The sequence below is a fragment of the Colletotrichum scovillei genome, assembly GCF_011075155.1.
Source record: "Colletotrichum scovillei strain TJNH1 chromosome Unknown Contig00002, whole genome shotgun sequence".
Classification (NCBI taxonomy): domain Eukaryota; kingdom Fungi; phylum Ascomycota; class Sordariomycetes; order Glomerellales; family Glomerellaceae; genus Colletotrichum; species Colletotrichum scovillei.
Window position 1 is genome coordinate 749,354 of NW_023336260.1, and position 21,884 is coordinate 771,237.

The 21,884-nt window shown below is 34.4% G+C and overlaps 3 protein-coding genes across 3 annotated transcripts; all 3 read right to left on the reverse strand.

Moving 5' to 3' along the window:
• Positions 1–3,159: 3,159 nt before the first annotated feature.
• HER10_EVM0000449 (uncharacterized protein) lies at positions 3,160–4,992 on the reverse strand (the record flags this gene model as incomplete). The annotated part of the gene is made up of 3 exons (XM_035470232.1): positions 3,160–4,279; positions 4,340–4,593; positions 4,642–4,992. The coding sequence occupies 3 exons, from the start codon at positions 4,990–4,992 to the stop codon at positions 3,160–3,162; spliced, it is 1,725 nt and encodes a 574-aa protein (XP_035336809.1).
• A 1,705-nt stretch (positions 4,993–6,697) lies between these two features.
• HER10_EVM0003225 (glutathione-dependent formaldehyde-activating gfa) lies at positions 6,698–7,870 on the reverse strand (the record flags this gene model as incomplete). Its single annotated transcript, XM_035472909.1, has 5 exons — positions 6,698–7,027; positions 7,083–7,281; positions 7,335–7,381; positions 7,432–7,497; positions 7,547–7,870. The coding sequence occupies 5 exons, from the start codon at positions 7,868–7,870 to the stop codon at positions 6,698–6,700; spliced, it is 966 nt and encodes a 321-aa protein (XP_035337033.1).
• Positions 7,871–20,518: 12,648 nt separating this feature from the next.
• HER10_EVM0006913 (peroxiredoxin DOT5) lies at positions 20,519–21,263 on the reverse strand (the record flags this gene model as incomplete). The annotated part of the gene is made up of 2 exons (XM_035476485.1): positions 20,519–21,093; positions 21,257–21,263. 2 exons carry the CDS (start codon positions 21,261–21,263, stop codon positions 20,519–20,521), a joined length of 582 nt encoding a protein of 193 aa, XP_035337320.1.
• Positions 21,264–21,884: the final 621 nt, after the last annotated feature.

Here is a 21,884-nt window from a genome sequence, read left to right on the forward strand (position 1 = left end):
AATACGTGCGGAACAGCTGCACTTTTACAAAAACTGGATGCTGGTGGCGTAAATCTGTCCTTCTCAATGGGGACAGTCAAGTAAGCTTACATGTGTCCTCACCTCTCGACTAGGCAGCAGGGGACCAGGGGTCAGATAGGAAGAACACTGTGAGGCGACCTACTGGACTGGTGCTTTTGATCGTCCCAATTATCATTAACCATCGCAAAAACCTGAGGGTGTTCTTTTATGTTGCAGCAGCTTGGTTAGTCTACCTGGCCAACACATGTTGGATTCGCAACCTTCATGCACTTTTAGAAGTCTGCAAAAATTGATGAATTGAAATATTTCTTCCGTCGTATGTTACTAGTGACTAAAAGTGCATGGATCAATTTCTCCAGAACTCCTCCCAAGCTTCCTTGCAAAGAACATCTCGCGTCCGTTTCAGGAGCTCACCAAACTCTGCCGGTTCTTTGCCCTCCAAGAGAACTTTACCATCTGAAACTCCTCTCCAGCCCTCGACAGGTAGTTTGAGAAACTCATGTAGTTTATCGCAAATCGGCATGGCATCAAGTTGCTTCTCGGCTACCCCATCTGTGGCTCGCTTGTTGTAGCAATCTGCGCAGAAGAGTACGTCATGACAGACCATACAGGCGTAAGCGGTTTTCTTCCCCCACCAGGAGAACTTTTGGCCGCATGTTCCATCACAGAACAATTCAGCGCCTTCAATGAGGTCACCTTCGTCGGTCGGCCGATCATCTGCCTCGGCATCTGTTGCGGAGTCTCCATCGTCTCCAGCGTCATCGTCGGAATGCTCGTTAGCCTCATCATCCATCAATTTGACCTTTGGGTCAAGGTGACAGAACACAGCAGAGTACATGGTGCGCGCCATGGTGTCAAGTTCTTGACCGTTGCGTATGGAATTGCCAAGCATGTGAAGAGCTTTCGACAGGCAGACCAAATTGTCTGCATCATTCCAACTGATCGTATCACTGAGTGCGTCAATACAACTGATCAAGACACCTTGCAGAGTGTCCTGAAACTTGGTGGCGGGGCCCAACTTCAGATGCATCCGAGAGAGAACGATCAGGCGGAAAGTGAGATATGTGATTGAAGTCGGCAGTACATCCAGGGCTAGAGGACGGCTAAGGAGCCCTTGGACAGTAGCAAGCAATTCCGTCTTGTGCTTCGGGTCGTGGGAGCTTCTGAAAATTCCATACAATAATTCACTGTAGTTGTCAACCGCACGAGTAACAGTGTAATCGGGGGACGAGTCTGTGATGGGGTACGGATAGCCTGTTGAACCACTATCGAGAACCTCATCCAAAGCTAGTCTTGCTGCCTCGATGTCCCCCGTGACATGCTGATAGAGCAGCGAAAGATCGATTCGTAGCGGTGCAGCTGCATTGACGTTTTCCAAGTACTGAATGGAGTCCAGGTATAATTGGAGGACGAAATCAACTTCTCCGGATTGGACGGCGGCATCGCGGAGCAATCGTGATCTATCGTCGTGGCAGTCGTCATATTCCCAGCAGAGCCAGGTCAGTCGCTGTAGCGGGCTCCAGTCCTTCAAAACATCGATAAAACCCTGCTTGCTGTCCTTCTCTGAGAACAGATCAAGTTCTTCGTTCAGAATTTCCCCAGTCATCAGGGTTGTCGGATCGGTAGATCTTGCATGAGCGTAAGAGATCGCGGCTGCTTCATTCATCTCCAGCTTTGCCTCGACCCTCGCCTTGGTGATACATACTGTGTGGCGCAAAGATAGCGGAACAGTTTCGTCGTCCATCTTTTCGAAACACTCGAGAATATCACGATGACTGGCCTGCGCATCATGCTCCAAACGAATTCGGGACATAAGCTCTCTAGTTCTGACGATGTCGAGAGTCCCATTGAGGCCATCCAGCGCATTTTGACACAAGGTCTCTGCAGGCTTCAAGTATTTGAAGTGTAACATGAGAGAAGCAAGTGCGCGGTATCCTGTGGGTTCCACCTTTACGTCTTCAAAGAGACCTTCGATACCTAGGACACCTTGCTTCTCGTTCAGAGATTCTCCCATACTTCCGATCTCAGCCTCGTAGTTTTTCTTGGCCTGCTGCAAAAGAATAAGGTCCAAATTGCTCTACTCGAGTCAATAGGGATCGTGAGAAGGAAGAGGTGGAACTTACGGTCTTGATGGCATCCCTCGCTCTTCGGTAAGAAGACAAGGCAGTGTCGACACTGAGAGAAACGTAAATTTGCCGCAAGTGAGCCTTCACGAGAGAGGTCAAACAATTCCGCGGGTTTTCTGAGACGTTCTCCCACCACTCAACCGCATCCTTGTCTAATTGCCCTTTGTGGACGCTGAGGAGTTGACTCCATCTTGAGATTCCCTCGAAAACTTCGTCGGTGAATGTGCTCGAGTAGCTAGTCCCAGTCCACTCCATCATCCGTGAGAACGACTTTTTATTCGACAAAGTGGAAGCTAGCGCCTCCATGACCTCGATTTGTTCCTCAGCGGTATGACCTTCAAAGTCAATGCGAAACCAGTGTGATACAATGTGAGCCACTGCATAACGACTAAGGGCACTGGATATTGGGAATGGGTAATGGCCTGTAGTGCAGGCAAGCTTGGTGCAGTCCAGAAACATCTGCCGATGAATCTCTGACGGCCTTATGCGGTGAGCATGGATATCGGTCTTGTCAGGTTCTTCGATAAAGAACGATCGCATCGAGCGCTCTTTGAACTTCACTGGCAGCTCACCATCATTGTAGATGGCCTCGCGGTCGACAACTGTCTGCGTCTTTTCCAACTCGCTTACCGCTGTGCCCCATCCGCCCTGAGCTTGGATCTTGACGCGTTCTTCAGCATCGGAGCCAGGGTCACCGACCTGGAGAAAGCTCTCGAAGGGTTCGGGGACCTTTTCAAGGTCGAAGTTGACGTCATTTACCCACAATCGTACCAGTGAAACCACCTCGTTGAGAGTCAATGGTCGGAAAGTGAAGGCTAGCCAGTGAAGGAGCTTAGACACAACAGGCTTGTGCTCGAGCTCAGTTCGACGGTAGCAGTCAGTCAACAAGCCTTCATAGATCCCATGAAGTCCCGAAGGCAATGGCTTTTCCAGGTTCCGGATAACAGCGCCTTCGCGGCCTAGGTTGTCAAAACGCGCAAGCATATGCGCAGCGTACAAAAAGTCTAGGTCGTTAGTATGCCACGGTACATCTTGGTCGAATGAAAACCTTACTTGGGGCTACCTCCTCGACTTTGTCGGCAATACGTTGTTGGACGTAGCGATCGAACTTTCTCATGGTAGACAAGGAATTGATGTTACTCCAGATAAACGCCCTCAGGTCTTCCTTCTGGTTTTCTTTCGTGACATTGACCGCGAGCACGGATGATGATTCTTCAACCGTGGAAAGAACCCCTGGTCTAGACGTGAAAGCCACAGTGATCTTCAGATTCTCCTCGCGTATAATTTTGAGAAAACTAAGAAACTGGGTGAGATCATCGAGTTCATCAAGCCCGTCTAAGAGCAGAAGTAGCTTGAACTTGGAAGCTTTGCCAAACGCAGGAACCAAGATCTGACGAATGAGCGATTCGGCGACATACGAATTCATGTCGAAGCCATCCTTGATTACCTCTGCATTGACCAGCTCACAGAGCAAAGCGTTCTGTTCGACAGCTTGAATGATGACAGTTGTGATAGCGTTGCAGAAGTTTGAGAGACTGGACGATTGTTCCCGGAAGTAGAAATGTGCGGCACAAGTAAGCTTCGAAGTGTCGTTCATGGCTTCACCAAGCAGCCTTTCGTAGACTGTGAGCCCAATGTGGCTTTTCCCAGAGCCAGGTTCGCCGGTGATGGCCAGAGTCAAGTGGTCGGCTTGGCCCTGCTTCAGCCACTCGTCCCATGCGGGCTGCAAAAAGACCCAAGTGCAGGTGTCCTTAACAAGCGTTTCCTTCAAGACGAGGTACTCATGGCCTTCCCCCTCTACCTCAACTAGGATATTGCGGATCCTCTTTGCAGATGGAGGCTTGTTTTGCTCCACCGCCTTGGCACGTTGGTCATTGCCTCGGTCCTTCTTTTCTTCGCGTTTTTGGTCATTGAAGGCTTTCAGCAACTTCGCCATGTCACTTTGAATCATCTCGGTGGTGTCACGAATCGAGTTCATGACCTGCATCTGCTTCTCCAGCATTGCAGTATGTGTTTCTTGGTTGGTCAACAACTCTGTGCTCATCTTTTGGATCTCTTCCGTGTTGCCAAGGATTGCAAATTCTGTCGCTTGCTGGAGATGTCGAATCTTGAGATCCATGCCTTTACGAGCGCTGCCTAACTCAGTATCCTCGCCGTGAAGAAGGTTGCTGATCCACTTCTCTACCATAAACATTAGAAATCTTGAATGAGTGATCGGTATTATTTTCATTTTGTTCCTTGACTCACTGAAACGGCCTAGTTCGATGAACTTATGGGCAAAGCCACACATGACTAGGAAAGACGTGAAAACGTCCATGAGACAGTTTTGATAACCCTTGTGTTTCGGGAGTCGGGTCTCGAGAATCGTGATACGCTGCAAAAAGCTGTTCATGTCTTCAAAGAACACCATCACGATGTCATAGTCTGCCGAGACTTGGCGGCATGCCTGGATTCTGAATGAGCATGGTCACGACATCGAATGACGAAGAGCAACACCCACACTTAGCATTATGGTGACCGCAGTGCCAATAGCTGCAGCTGGAGGGAAAGCTGGAACGGCTGCCGAGACGAGCTGCTGTGCGCCCTTTTCGATATAATCGAGATTGGCAGCAAACAGGCTTCTCAGTTTGTCCACTTTCTTGTCGTTATGGCGAAACTTGTGAAAGTTCTCCATCTCGTGGGTGCCTTGATTAATCATCGCCTGAACGTTATCGAACTTACGCTCCAGGTCGAACCCTACAATCCCTTTGTAGGCCTTGAGAGCCTCTTTCCATAAGTCGGAAACATCGCGGTTGTCGTTATTCACCGCCTCCGACACTTCCTTTTGGGCAGTGCTGACTGTCATTGATAAATCTGCTTTCAGCACAGGTCTTCGTTGCGCATTGGGCAGATGTGGAAGGTCTCAGTTGATTGATGACGGGGATTCGTGTCTTATTTGTAGGCTGTATTCATTCAAGCATTGAGTCGAGCTACGGAAAGGAAGGTAATGAAGTTGGGGACGCTTTTGAAGCTAGACAGGGCACGTAGCGCCTAGTCGGTATTTAGTTGCAACATGGCGCGCGAATGGTGGCTCACGGATATGCAACTCATGCTGACATGCAGCATCAGCTGAAGCCCAGAGGTCACACCCTCGCCAATCCTTTGACCTAGTGACAATTATTCAAGATGTACCGTAATCTGACATAATCCAGCCAAATGTCGTATCCAGGTACGACTTTCCGTTCACAGCAGCCCTGCATCAACTCTGTTTACCCTCAATGGAGACTGCACAACACAACAAGACTGTCGCCCCTCAAGCACCAAAGCACCTATATGCCCTTGTCCCTGACTTGCACATTTTACTAGACATAGATACTGGTACAGTAACGGTTGGTGTGACTGGCAGGCGAGCGAGGACATTTTTGTGTTTACTAGAGGGTTCAGAGGACGAAGCAGTGCCTCCAGCAGCTTCTTGGTGGACTGAATTACTGCGTGAGATACCGACCAAATGATCTTGAATCCATTGAGTCTAGAAATTGTTGGATGACCACAATTCATAAAGGGCTTTATTTCTACACAGATGCTCTATTCGTCGGCCATATTAAGTACAAATAAGACTCCAGGAACACAAGTCTAGCTGTAAGATTCTATCCCTCGTTATGCAATTCTCTGACTTCTCTTAAGGCCGACGCGTACTCAAATCTCTGAATAAGGTCTGGAAGATGAGATGGAGCTTACCCGCCTAGCCTTCAAATACTCGTCGCCTGCAGGCCCAACCTGACCGCCACAAAACTCCGCCTGAAAACGAAATCTCGTGCCAATCGAGACAAGCACTTGGACAGGGCCTTGTTCTCCTACACATCGCCAAGCTAGACTGGTGCTTATAGAGCGATCCGTCAGGGGTACACGGTGGAAGAATCTGCCGATCTATACTCTTTCTCGTATATTCTAACTCTATCCTAAATAAATCCTCTACCTACTTCGTAAACGCTTGTAGCGCTTCTTATCTCTTATGCCTTGATTCATTCCCATACAATACCCTTTGAAAGCTGAGTATTACTGTCAGTTAGTATAGTTTATTCACTTTTCACCATCGTCAAGGAGAGATAGAGACAGAGAGTGGGCCGGGCCAACATTCGTCACATGAGAAGTATTGCGCTAGAACACATGATCAGGAATCGGTTGATCAGTAAGTAAGCGAGCTAAAATCGGGTACAGGTTTTCGATCTAATGATCCAAAAGGTAGCGCGGCCGGGAAGTCGGAGTATGGCGATCGAAGATCAGCGAGGAAAATCGTGAAAGGTTGTTTTGTGGGAAGTTTTGGCTTCAAATGAGCCTATAAGTAGATCGCTCAGACGCTTGGTACAGCATTGGAAAGCTCGCGGAGGGGCGCAAAGGCAGCTGCGCGGTGAAAGGGCCATGCACTCAGCGGCTAAGGTGTGGCATGAAGAGGTGAATTTCCAGAGCGATTGCACAAAAATGGGACTAAGAAAAGTTGAATGTACACTGAGAGAAGAATAGTCTATTCGGAATCACCTGAATGGTAGCAATGCTCGCACGTCCGTTCAATATCAAGGATGAGAATATGGGGGTTGATGGACGTTCTTCCCATCGAACTTGACAGAAATCTGTCGGAGATGTTCAAGCTCGATGCCATCAAGGACTCGGACATTGACTGGCGTCCCCCCCTTGGATTTGTTATGCCAAAACTTTGCATTTTCAGACAAGGCATCGTGCTCCTCCTTCGTCAGTATGTTGTGATTGTTTGTGAGGAACACTCCACATATTTTGCAAAATGACTTCCAAAGTATGTGGTGGCTGAATTTGTATCGCCCAATATCCTTCTCCTCTCCTATCAAGTCAACACTTTCGTCTTGGGGATATACCCAAATATATCCGTTCTTCGGCCAAGTCAGCAAATTACTGAGAGACGATCACATGCGATGAAATACTTACCATCTCGCAAACTCTGCAATTGCATTCTAGTACAAGTCCTTTATAGTCCTTATCGAGGGTTTCGCTACGCAGGCGAAGTGTCAACGCTCCGCAGTGGCAACCTCCCGTATAGAGTTTCAAGCTTCCCAGTAGGGGAGTGGGTTCAGCCGCTCTCGAAATGGAGCAGTCTTGAGAAGAACTGTGCCCAGCACAATCCGATCTATACAATGTTATTATAAGAAATCGTTCGAACTCGGATAACTCATTCCATACTGTTCTAGCTTCAGGTTCTCAATGTCGATGGTTTGAAACGTTCGCGCCTATACCATTAGACCTCGGAACTCATCTAGTAGAAAGCACCACAACTCACATTGAAGGCTATCTGTGTACCAGAAGGACCAATCTCCATCACAGAAGTAGCGCAAAGCCCGCAGAACTACGAAGTGAGATTGTATTTGCCACGATGGATCATCGGGGATTCTTACCTTATAAGTAGCACCTTCCGCGCCGAAAGTGTAGCTCGTAAGAGAGCCTTCATCACCTTTAACGAAAGTGACATCATCTCGGCAGGTATATAACCATAGGTTTGCCTTTTTGATGCATAAGCTACAACCGCACTGTGTTGCTATGCTGGGTTCTGAAAAGTGGACAAGGTACACAACCGCAGTGCAGTGACAGTTGCCACGCATTGATTGCGTTAGCTCGTGAGGTTCGTCCATGTTGTAAACGAATCTCAGATGAAGAAAAGTGGCTGAAGAAGTTCTATGAGAGATTCGGTGCGACTTTATATCAGTCTGAGCTGGGCTCATACTGATCTCCAATCCGAGATGAAGATGCCCTTCCGTCGGGTTTGAAGCTAGTGGTTGAGCTGCGGATTTCACAGATCCACCTAATAGACTACTCGGTTTCGGTTTCTCTAGTGTTTTTACATCGGCTAGGTTACGACGTGCCGGGACTTGGCTTGTGCATTCTTAAGTGGCATGTCACTGTTAGGCCATACTGTGCATGTAGGGAAACGAAAGCCTTCTCAACTGTCTGGCAACAGGAATGGATCATATGCTGATAGCTTGTAAAACTCTTTGAAGGTGCTACGTCCATGGTCGTCGCGCTTTACACACCGAATTTCTGAGGCAGAGCACAAGTATCATCCGCTAGTACAAGCTCGTTTCGTTTGGCAACCACTGATCTCGTTCAAGCAAGAAAAATTAGATTGACGCTCGATTACCGTCCAAAGTGACATGTTTCTCCACACTGGAGCGCTACGACAGGATTGTTTTACTGCGCTACGGCGGTGAAGATTGCACAACGCTGATAACCCGCGCGCTTATGACTCAGTGAAAGTCAGTAAGCTATTGTGCCCCTACTTACGGTGCCACTCCCTTGGTTCCTTACGTCCGAGGACAAATTAGAAGAGAACTCTAATGGTTTCTAAGAGTATGCACTGCCTCAACAAAAACATTCAATGTGCAATAGTTGCTGGGAGACGGTGCAGAGGCTCAACAAATACGATTTCAGGCTGAGAAACGCAATGCGGCTTTCGTAAACAGAAGGAGATGGGATTCCGTGGAGTTCAGGCTTCACATCATTCAGCTACTCGGTCGATTGTGACTTTCTTCTCTCGTTCTCGTCCCTAAGTTTGACCCGAGCAACTGAACGCTAAGTTCGTATGGCCTTTTCCGTGTTGCAGATACTTGCTCTCCCCCAAAATTCTTTTATCTTTTTTTGGTTCTGTAAACAGTGTTTGATCGATGCTTGGCACCTGGCGAGTTCCGAAGACTTGAGGATACGGCATCCTCAAGTACCTTAACCCAGAGCCTTGCTGCACTCGGCATCCAGAAACCGCATGTCTTTCTCGCCTTGAATCAGGTTGGTCCAAACCATTCCCGAGCTTCCCTTCCCTTCCCTGCCAGAAAACCCAGTTTGAACCTCCGGCGATACAAACATACATTTGGCCATCTCTCTCAACACAACAGGGCTTCGACGTCTGTAGTTATATCGATATAAGCTAGTATTAAAAAGTCTTATACGTATTAAAATAAGTAAAGCTCGCCCTATAAACGGTTATATAGTAAAAGGTCGGGAGCTATTAATAAAAAAGATAATAGTCAAGTTAGTTAATTACTACTTTAGTTAGTAGTTAAGTATATAAAAGAACTATAAGATAAATTACGTATTAATAAAATAAGGATTATTTTAAATTAAATTAATTTAATACGATTTAGGGCTAAATAATTATTTTAAATTAGATTAATTAAGAATAATCTAAGAAATAAAGGATATATTTAAAAACGAGACTTATATATAAAATAAACTTAAGCTAGGCTTAAAAATAAACTTCTATAGCTTCTTTAATAATTAACTTAGTATTAAATTTTATAATTATTTTTAGTTATTTTATTAAAAACTTATTTTAATAAGATTATAATTAATTACTAAAGCCTTATTTATTTTATAACTTATAAATATAATTTAAAAAAGCTATTTATAATTATAATACTATTTATTTAATTATTGTAACCTTAACTTTTATTAATATATTTATTATGATTAGCTAGTTATAATACTTTAATTACTCTTATTTAATAAGTTTATTTTATAAAAACTAACTAAATAATATAAATAATATCTTTTATACCTTAATTAAATTACTTATTTTAAGTTTTATTTTTTTTATTTAAAGCTTAGCTAAAAATAAAAAAAAAAATAAAAATAGCCTTAATAAATATTAACTTTAATAAAGTTATTTTTAAAAAGACGTTTATAATTAATTTTATAAAAAGTTAAAAAGAAAACGTAAATATTATTAAAATATAAACTATATATAATAAAACTATAAATAAGTTTTAAAATTTTAAAATTATAATTTAGTAATTTAAGAACGGCTCTTAGTATATTTAAGACCTAAAAACGAAGTTATTTAACTTAGAGAATAAGAAATAAGTATTAATATCTAAGCTTTTTAAAAAAGTTAATATTTTCCGAGCTATTATTAATATTATTAATACTCCTATTTAAAAAGATAATAAAAACTTAAACTTAGCGTACTTATTATTTATAATAATACCCTAAGTATTTTAAAAACTTCTAATTTAAATTAAGAACTATTAAAATTTTTATTATAAAGATTTTATTAATAAAATTAAAAAGTTATATATATTATTAATTTCCTTAAAAACAAGCCTTAAGTAATTTAAACTTATTTAAAAGAGTACTTTAATAAAAACTCTTAATAAGTATTTTATTAAAATACGTAATATTTATTTTAATTTTTATAAATTTAAAAGCTTTTAAGTCCTTATTTTAGGACCTTAATAAAAATAATAAACTAAGTACAACTTAATATAATTATAATAAACTAAATTAATAAAAGAATATTTTATTAAATTTAAATATCTTAGTACCTAATTAAACCTTATTAATAATATTAAAATATTTATATTTTATTAAGGACTAAAAATAAAATTAAAAATAAATTAATTAAGCTTAATAAACTAAATAACTTTCTTTAGTATAATAAACTTACTATCTAAATTAATAACTAACTTTATAAATATAAAAAAACGATTTAATACTAAATATAAATATTAATAATAATCCTAATATAGTTTTTAAATAACTTAACGACTTTATAATAATTAAATTAATAATTAATAGAGTATTATTTATAAATAATATAACGGATTTATAAATCTTAGTATTATTAAAAAGAGAATAACCGCCCTAAAAAGACTTTAAATACTATAATTATAATAAATTAAGATATATAGCTAGAGATTATTAATAACTTAAGTATATTTAATACTAACCTATTTTAAAAATAAGTTAATATTATAAATAAAAAGTCCCTATGCGTAACTTTTATAAATAGCTTATTATAATAATAACTACTTTTTTATTAAAATAATAAAGAATAAATAGGATACTATTTAAAAAAACTTAAGAACTATAAATAATTAAAATATAATATTACTTTATATATTAAAATCTTAATAATAATAATTAAAAAGAAGAAATACTTACGTATTAATCTTCTTTTTAAAAATAATAATATTAAATATATTATTATTTTCTCGTAAATGCTAAAATAAACCTTATTATAAAAATATTTTTATCTTTTAAAAAAGAATTATATAAAAGCTCTAAATAAATATAAAAAATAACTCTTTAAATTTAAAAAAAGACCTAATATAAAAAAATTATAAATAACCTTATTTATATAATATAACGAAATAATAAAAATAATTTTTTAAAAAAGAACCCTATTTAAATAAAATTCTAACTAAATCTATTTATATAATAAAATATAATAATAAAAATAAAAGTTTATTTATAAAATTAAAAATAACTTAAGGACTTAAAATATAAAAATAGAATCGAAGTAATTAAAAAGCTAACCTCGATTTCGAGATTAAAAATAAAAAATAAATTTTTAATTTAAAAAACGAACTTAAAATCGGCTTTAATAATTATATTTTTAATAAAAATTACTTTATAACTTAAATAAACCTTATAATATTACTTAACGATATACTTAAATAAAGATTAATTATAAATTTTATTTTAATATAAATAATATTAGTTCTAATAAAAATCTAAAGAATTATAATATAAAAATATTAATTTATATAAAAATAATTAAATAGTATAATTTTATAAGACTAATTAACTTAAAAAGTACTTATAATATTATTAATTAAAAGATAGCTCCTTATTTAATATTAAGGACGTATTTTATAAAATATTATTTTAAATAAAATACTTTAATAATAAATATTTTTAATACTTCTTATTTAAAAAAATAGTCGCTTTTATCCTTAAAAATATAATAAGTAACTTATTAAAAATATTTATATTAACGATTAATTACTAAACTAAACGCTTATATACTTTAATAAACTTAATAAAGTAATATTTAAACTAGACTTATATTTTTTATATAATACTAAAATAATAATTATATAAAATAGAATAAATATAAATATAATTATTATTAAATTTATTTTATTTTTAAATTATAAGCTTAAAAAAATAAAAAAATAAATTAAATAAAAAGTATAACTAAAGAATAGATTTTTAAGAATAGATTTTTAAAAACTAATTAAGCTAATTATAAAAAATAATAAAAAGTAAAAATCGAAAATAAGTTCTTATATATAACTAAATAGTATAATAATATATATTTATAAATTAAATTCAAAATATATAAATATAAACTATATATTATAATTAATAATATATATAAAGAAGTTTTTATTATTAAGAGTAATAAATAAACTCGACTTATTATAAATATAAAAAATAACTTATATTAATTATAAATAATAAAAGGAAAAAGGGTTAATTATAATAATAAATATATTAATCGAGAGATTATATATTTTTCGATATATATTAATAATTAATAAAAATAACTATAATATAATATTATAAAAATTAGAAACCTTAATATTATTTTAAAAATCTCGTAATTATAAAAACATAACTTATAAATAAATTAAACTACTAGCTAGGTCCTATAAAAAATCTAGTTATCAAATAGCTTAAAAAAGAGTTTAAATAGATTTTAAATAATACTTAAAAAATAAAAATAAATACGATATATAGCTTTTATTAAAATAATAAAAATAATAAAATATTTATAATTAGTACTAATAATTAAAGATCGTAATAACTCTAAACTATATTTAAAAATACTAAATATATACGAAATTATTTATAAAACTTAAAGAAATAGAATTATTAGAATATAGTAATTAGGATATAAAAATCAAACTTAAAAAGGAGTATAATTTAGGTTCCTCTTTATATATTTTATAAACTAAAAATTAAGACTATTTTAATAAATATATTAATAAAAAGCTTATAAAAAATATATTTAACCCTTAAAACTCCTATAATATTACCCTATTTTTATATAAAAAAAAAAAAATAAAGATTTATTATTAATTATAAAAACTTAATAAAATTATAAAAGAATTATTATTTCTTATTATTTATTAATAAGTTTAGAGATTTATTATATAGAGCTAATTAATTTATTATAATAGACTTTAAAAAGTATTTAATTAGATTTAAATTAAAAATAACGTTTTAAACTTATAAAGAACTCTTTAAGTATTTTATTATACTCTTTAAACTTATTAATATTTTAATAACTTTTAAATAATAATTAATTACGTACTCTAAGAGTTCGTTAATATTTTTATTATTATTTATATTAATAATATTTTTATTTTCTTTCCTAATTTTAAAATATATAAAAATATATTTATATAGTATTTTAAAAACTTTAAAATACTAAGCTATATACTAAACTCTTTAAGTACGAGTTTTATATATAAAAATAAATTTTTTAAATATATTATTATATTAAAATAAATCTATATATAAACTTTAAAAATAAAAATAGTTAAGGATTAGCTTATATTATAAAACGTTAAGGATATATAGGATTCTTAGGATTTATTAATTTTTATTAATAATTTTAAAAAATTATATTAATATTATTAGACCTCTTAATAACCTAATATAAAAATACCTTATTTATTTATGATCCTAAGTATAAAAAGTATTTATTAAAATTAAGAATATAGTTATTTCTAAATTAGTTATTATAATTTTAAACCCCTAAAAACTTTTAAAATTAAAATTAATACCTTAGATTTTACTATAAAAATAGTTTTAAAATAATAAAATAAATAAAAAAGTTTTATTTATATTATTTTTATTTTAAAATATTTTATAAAGTAAAATTAAATTAGTAAATTTATAATAAAGAATTAATAACTATTATTAAAGTATTTTAAAAATAGAAGTTATAGTTATTTAGGATTAAATACGAAGTTATAGTTTATATAAATTATAAAAATCTTACGAACTTTATAATAAATAAGAACTTAAATAAATAATAAATTAAATAGAGCGAATTCTTATTTAAATATAATTTCTAAATTATTTATTAAAAAGTTTAGAAAATAGTAAAATAAACGCTCTTAGTAAAAACTTAACTATAAAATTATAATCCTTAAAGAAATATAAGTTATTTTTTTAAAAAAATAGTAATTTTATATTAATTACGAAACTTTTATAATAATTAAAAAGATTAATACTAATTTAATTAAAAGATAATCCTAAGCTTATTATAAAAATTTATAATATACTTATATACAGTTATTAAAGAGTTATTAAAATATAAAAATAAATTCGCTAATATTATAATAAATCTGCTATATATATAAAAATTATAAAAGTAATTAAGGACTACGTAATTTATAAAAAAATAAAAATAGCCTATATAAACCCTATAATAAGCTATATTATAATTATTAATAAAAGTATAATAATCGATTTTATAAGATTTTATTATTAAACTATTAAAGTTTAAAGAATTATTTATAAATATATAATATAATAATATTTTAGTTATAGTTAATTAACTTATTAAGTTCGTTTATTTTATATTTTATAAAAAACTAGTAATATAGAGGAGTTAGTATATACGTTTTTAAAATTATTATTATTAATTATAATATACTAAAAGAAATTATTTTTAATAAAAGCTCTCTATTATTTTAAAGTTTTAAAATTTTTAATTTTATAACTTAGTATAAATTATAAATTATTAATTTCTTTTACTTATAAACTAATAGTTAAATAAAAAAATTAATTAGATTTTAAAAATATACCTCCGTTATTATATAAACTACGATTAAAATAATTAAGTAATATATTATTAATAAGTTAATTTATATATAATAATATAATTAATAAAAATATAAAAGAATCCCCGTTTTATTTAAATTATAAATATTAATTAATAATATATAAAGAAGTATAATAAGGACTATAAACTATTAAAATAATAATAAGCGTAATAAAACTTAAAAAATTTCAAAAAAGCATCCCTAAATCTCGAGTTTATATACTAATATATAAAAAGAAATATAAATAAATTAAGGATTAAAAACTAATTTTTTAAAAAAAATAAGTACTTACTTCTTTTATTATAATATTAAAATAAAATAACTAAATAATAAATTAAATTATAAAAACTCGGACTTTTTAAATTATTTAAAAGTTTTAAAGTTTTAAACGTTAATTATAAGTTAAAATTCTTAGATATAATAAAATATTATTTAGTTTTTATATTTTATTTCTCGAACTAGTACTTAGGGTTTATATATAAAAATTATATTATTATAAAACTTAATAAATTAGAATACGAAGTTAAATAAATTATTAATTATAGAGTTAAGAACGAAATATAAGAACTCTTAATTAAATAAAAAATTATAAATATAAAAAAATATATAAGAACTATATAATAATTTTTAAAACGTATAAAAATTTCTAAATAATTATTAAAAACGGTTAAGCCCTAAAAGCTTATTTGTAATTAAAAATTTAAATTTATAAAACTAATACTAAAAAGGACTAGTTCGTCTTATCTAAAGTACCCCTAAGTAATTAAATCCTTTATAATACGTATTTTTATATTTTAAAAACCTTTTTTATTTCTTACTTTTTAACTAATTATATTTTATAATAAATAAGATCTAAACTATATTTTTTAAAAACGTTTTTATTTTTAAATAAAATAAACGACCTAGAGTAGTTATTAACTAAGTTTATAATATTTCTAAAGCTTCCTCCTCTTACTCCTGCGCTCTATTTTTTTATTCCTTAAAATAATAGTTTATTATAATAAATTAATATTAAAAATTAATATATAAAAAAACTTATAAATATTTACTACGTTACTATTATTATAATTTAATAAACTACGAATAGCGTACTCGCTATAATATTTAAAATTAAATAAGTTTATTTTATATATATAGTTATATTAAAAATAAAAAAATATAATATTACGTTATATCTTTTATATATTATAAGAATACTAAGAGCTTAATAATTATACTTAACGAACTTTATAAAAATCGGTTTTTAAATATAACTTAATATAGTATTAAAATATTATAAAAATAAACTTAACGAACCCTAACTTAGGTTATAATTACTTATTTATAGGTTTATAAGACTAGACTTTTAAAAGAGAAACTAATATTATAACTTAATATATATAATTAACTTAGAAATTAGCTTATTAATTATAATAGTTATAATATATTATATATATAAATAAAATAGGGATATAATTACTCTTTATAAAATAAAAAACTATAAAATAAGTTATATATTAATAAAATAAGGATTATTTTAAATTAAATTAATTAGGAATAATTTAAGGAATAAAAAATATTTAAGAATAAGATTTATATATAGGATAGATTTAAGCTAGGCTTAAGAATAGATTTTTATAGCTTCTTTAATAATTAACTTAATATTAGATTTTATAATCGTTTTTAACTATTTTTATTAAAAACTTATTTTAATAAGACTATAATTAATTATTAAAACTTTACTTATTTTATAATTTATAAATATAGTTTTGAAAAAGCTATTTATAATTACGATATTATTAATTTAGTTATCGTAACTTTAATTTTTATTAATATACTTATTATAACTAGCTAGCCGTAATACTTTATTAATAATTTTTAAATATAACTTTTTTAAAATACTTAATTAAACTAGAATTACTTTAGTTAAAGTACTATTTTTAATTATTTTAAGTACTTAAATAATTTTATTCTTAATATATAATATTATAATATAATAAAAATATTTATATTAAAAATAAATATATTTAAATAATAACTATAATTATTATAGTAGTTTATAGATTAAGAGTAGAATTTTAATATAGTAGCTAGGTAGGATTTTTAGGGTGGCTAAATGGAAGTGCTCTGAGTTACTAATAGTTATTATTTAAAGCGGTAGTATAACTTTAAAAATCGGCTTTATAGTATTTATATAGTGGTTTTCTTTCTAGCTTTATAGGTATAAAAAATCGACCTTAACGGGATTACGCTTTTAAAAAAATTTATATAATATAATATATTTTTTAATTATATAATACGCGTAATATACCCTAAACACGCGCTTAATATAATATAATAATCTTAATATAAAAACTATTATTTAATTTAAGATAAGTAGGCTACTTAATAATAGTACTGGTTAAAAGGTTAATAATAAAAGTTAGCCGTAATAATTAGCTATAATAATTAGCTATAAAAGTTAGAAAAGCCTTCTTAACTATAAAAGTTCTAAACTTTAATAATAATATAAAAGTTTTTAAAAAAGTAAAAAGGCTAATATTTACTACTCTTTAGAGCTTATAAAAATTCTTTTTATTTTTATTATTTTAATATTACTTAGAGCTACTCTCTATTTAAACTAAATAAATTTATTAAATAAATTTACTAAATAAACTTATTAAATAAACTTATTAAACGAATTTATTAATATATAAACTACTACCTAAATAATTAGTTAAATAACTAGTTAAAAAGTTCGCTAATTAAAATACTACCTTAATAAGAACCTATTCTAAAAATACCCCTTAATAAGTCCCCCCCTCTAGGGCTTAATAAATTCTTAGGCCCCCTTAATACCCTAATTATTATAGCTAATATAAGTATGCTTAAAGAGTAGTATAATACTTTTTAATAATACGGAATTTAGTTAGGTAATAATATAAATATTATAAATAGCTAAGCTAATATAGATATTAAGATCTAATATATTAATACTAGCTTAGAAATTATATTTTATAAAATTAAAAATCCTTTTAATATAGGCTATATTATAAATATAAAGGACTATATAAGGGGTTTTTTAACTTTTAATAAGAAGGAGTACGTAATATAAAATCTAATTACTTACGTAAGCTAGTACTAGGAGGTATTATATATATTAAAGTAGGTATAGCTCGCCCTATAAACGGGTAATAAAAGGTCGGGAGCTGTTAATAAAAAGGAGATAATAGTTAAGTCAGTTAACTATTTTAGTTAGTAATTAGGTACGGAGCGCAATATACCCAGTTTTCCCTAATACGTAATATACGGTACGGCCCCGGCGGATTACTCCGTCGGGGGGTTATAGTACCTATATACCAGATTTTAGCGTCAAAAAGAGAAAACTAAAGCACGCAATAAATAACTTCTTTGCGTAAAGTTGCCGCAGGGAGTCCACTCTTTATACTATCAGGTGCTTAAGGTACTACACTACCTGCTTTGCTAGAGCCACTTTTGTATCTATATAGCGCCTGAAAGACGAAACTTTATCGAACCAAACGCCCAGCGGATCGACGTGTTCGTTAGGTTCACTATCAGGTTTTGAACTCTAACATTCAATATCTCTGCGGCCTAGGGACATTTTCTGGTGAAATATAATTATCGCTTCACATTTCTCTAAATTGAAACAAAATTTCGTCTCTCCAACTATGGATTCTGCCTACGCGCCAGTTCGAGCACCGAGAATTCTGAAAATGCGACTAGGATGCCAATAACATCTACATACCCGAATCGCGCTTCTTGGAAATGTTCCTTCAGTAGTTATCTCCACGACATAGAGCAGTAAGACGATGAGGGACAACTGCAAGCCCTAGAGTAGCCCGCATAACAGAGGAAAATACACCACCGTACTATTCTCTGATTTCATTTTGACCGTCTTATTACAACAGAAGCTAAGACCAGTCTGAGCAAGCCGTAAGGCCCCACCTTGCTGGCATAGTCCGACGGCGAGCCAATTACTTAGGACAGAGTCGAGCATATTCTTCACATCTATCTTCACCAACATAGTCGTGAGCGCTTCATCAAGGGCCATCTCAATATCCAAGGCAATGCAATTCGTCAGATCGACAGCCGTCTTACCCGGCGGAGCCCCGATCTATTGTAGGCTGACAACATCCTTAGGTAGCAGCAGGTAGGACGTTCTTCTGGCTAAAAGCCTCTTGAACCCTTTGCTTAGGCATGAGAGCAACGCAGTCGTTCATCAGAACCCAATCTTTACGGTATCCTTGCCCGGCTTTTAGAGCATGACCGCTTCTGCCTTGCGGAAGGGCAGAGGAAAGCAAGTTGTGCGGTGGCATACCTCGAATCTTAGTCTGACAGGCTCCGATGAGACATTCCTGCACGTCTTGAGCAGGCACGTTGTGATACCATCCACGCCGGGAGTTCTCCTCGACTGATAGACTCAGGCTAGGGTATAACCCGCCTAGGGACACTCGGCACGTCAAGCGGGTCCCCGGGCAGGTCACCTTTCGCAATGAACCTGCCAAGAAGCGCTTTTAGGAGTGCTTGAGCCTTTCTAGTAACTGTCTCCAATAGACTGGCCGTCTACCACCAGAAAAGGCGCCTTTGTTCGCTGCCTCGCCTTTCGCCATCCCATGATTTTGAGGATCCCGATCCGAGATAAAGCTCTCAATTTCTTCTGTCCAATATTCTCACTTAATCTTTTCGACCATTGTCAGGAAAACCTTTCGGTCCTCTAATAGGGAGAGACACGTATCTTACTCCGTCTCCTGAGACTGCCGCTTACGGATCTCGCGGTACGCCCTGTGGGCTTCCGCGCCTTCTCCGTTTCTTACGTACCGTATGAATGGTCTGGAAGAAGAGACCGGCTATCTGATTTTGCTCATCAAGCTCCGCCGCCGTGGGTCGATTCCCCAGTTTCGGAAGCGCCGAAACCCCTCCCTTGATTAGGTCCCTTAGCCGGGGCTGTGCCGAGTCTGGGGCCTTTGGTTGCTCTGAAGAGGTCCGATACGGCCCCATAGTGCGGTGAGGCATCAGTGTGGTATTGGTGATTGCCTCATGGTCGGCTCCTGGGTATAAGCCTGGGCTGAATTGTGCGTTTGCCCAAGGCTCCTTGGAGAAGGCGAGACAGAGCACATGTCCAACGTCTTGGGTCGTAACGCCGACCTCGCCAATGGAGTTCAGGTTATGATCTCCCGCACAGATGTCAAAGTCGTCTCTTCGGTTCACGTTCCTCTCGCCGGGCGGCCAGCACCAGTGATGCGTGTTAAAGTCACCCGCTGAAGGCTTATATGGGAGCAGTATCTCTGTCGTCTGACTGTGAGGGCCCGAGAAGTACGCAAACGACAACAAAGAGATTTTTCAACCCCACCCATACGGGACGAGAAACCGTACCGGCAAGAACTGCGTATTTCCTAAGCTTTTGGTTAACCCTGTCGTGATATCTTGGTGAATTTGGGGGTCCAGCGCCAGTCTTTTCTAGTCTTGCCTATCATGAAATGCATCTCACTTTAGCCACAGTGCTATGGAAGTTCGGCATTGAGCTTGCGGTCAAGAATTCGAGTGGAATCGAGCAAAAGTCTTTTGGAATTTGGGAGAAGTCTCCTTTGGATATTCACCTTCACCCCTGTGCAGAATAGGCTGTCAGTGCGGCTAAAGAAAAAGAGGATAGGAGAGCGATTTCATTTGATTTGAGGCAGATGCCGGAGCATCGATTTGACTTACGATCCTACTGCTATTCCGACTATCGTTTTCATAGACGGTAACTAGAAAAGGCATAGGAGACCTCCTGACTTCTTAACCCGAAGAGATGGCCGCCTTGCCTTCATATTCTTCCAACCATTTCAGAACTTCTATGACGTTTTGATCTGGGGGAAACACAGGATACCAGTGCTTGACGACTTTTCCACTCTTAATCGCAAGAGTGACCCGCTTGATCAGCGTTCGCTGTTTCCACTCAAAAGTAGGGAGTCTTGCAGCGGTCGCGAACTTCAAATCGGCGTCGCTCAAGAGATCATAAGGCAAATGGACCCTTTCGCGAAGCTCTTTCTGGGCTTCTGAACTCTGAGCAGACACACCAAAGACCTGAGCTACCCCAAGGCCTTTCAGCGCCTCAAAGTTGTCTCGGTACGAGCAGGCCTGTGGCGTGCAGCCTCTGGCACCTGGGATACTGTTCCACTCGGGAGGAACTTCTTCGCCTGGTTCTGCAGTTCGTGGATAAATGAAGACAATAGTCAATCCATCCACTTCTGACAAGTCGACCTCCTTGGAGTCGTTTTTCGCCGAGGGAAGTGGAACGCTTGGCAAATTGAAACTCGTAAGGTGGTCGCACGACCCGTCGTCCTCAGGTCTGGGGAGGTCGAGGGGTAAGTCTGTACTTGTGTTAGTAAAGTGGCTGTGATACTATTGAAAAACGTTGATTCAAATCAAAATATTCAACTTCCTCTTCAATCATATGTTTCCTCTCATGGATATTCTGCCCCTTGTGCTTTTATGTTGGGTTGAGAGCTTCTTCATAGGTGGAGCTCGACTTACCACTCATGGTTTGGGCCGTTGATCCTGGAAAGTGCAGACGCAAAACTGGGAGAGATCCACGAAGTTGCGGGGAAGTTTTGGGGGTTTGAGCTTGGGGTGTTGGTGAATCTAATAACCTTCCCCCTGTGCTGACCTTATGACGACATGTCGTTCCTGTGACTACGCCAGTTTAGGTAGTCTATGATACTATGGAGCGTATGCTTCCTTTCGCCCGCAAGTCACATCGAGAAAAGCACTAATTTAAAGAAACCGGATTTCGACACTTGTATGTTCTTACTTGTTTTGCGAGTAACAGGACTACGAATGCTGTACCCGGAGTCAGTCTTGAAAGATTACAACTCCGTGTGTTAATTCATTTGGCCAAATACTGCGCCTGTACATGCAAATTACATTATTGATTCTGCAGCCCGAGAGGAAGAGAATAAATACTTTGGCTGGCTGAATTAGCTCCTTATAAACTGTATGAACCAAATCTCTGAATCGTTCTTGGTAAAATACTTTGCAGCATGGTGGGAGTAAGTGGGGCGTTGGTTGACGTTAATATGTATAGTTGATAGCTGATTATTGCTTGTTGACTACTTTATTTACCTATCATCCCATTAAGACCAGGAGCTGAGCTCTCGATACG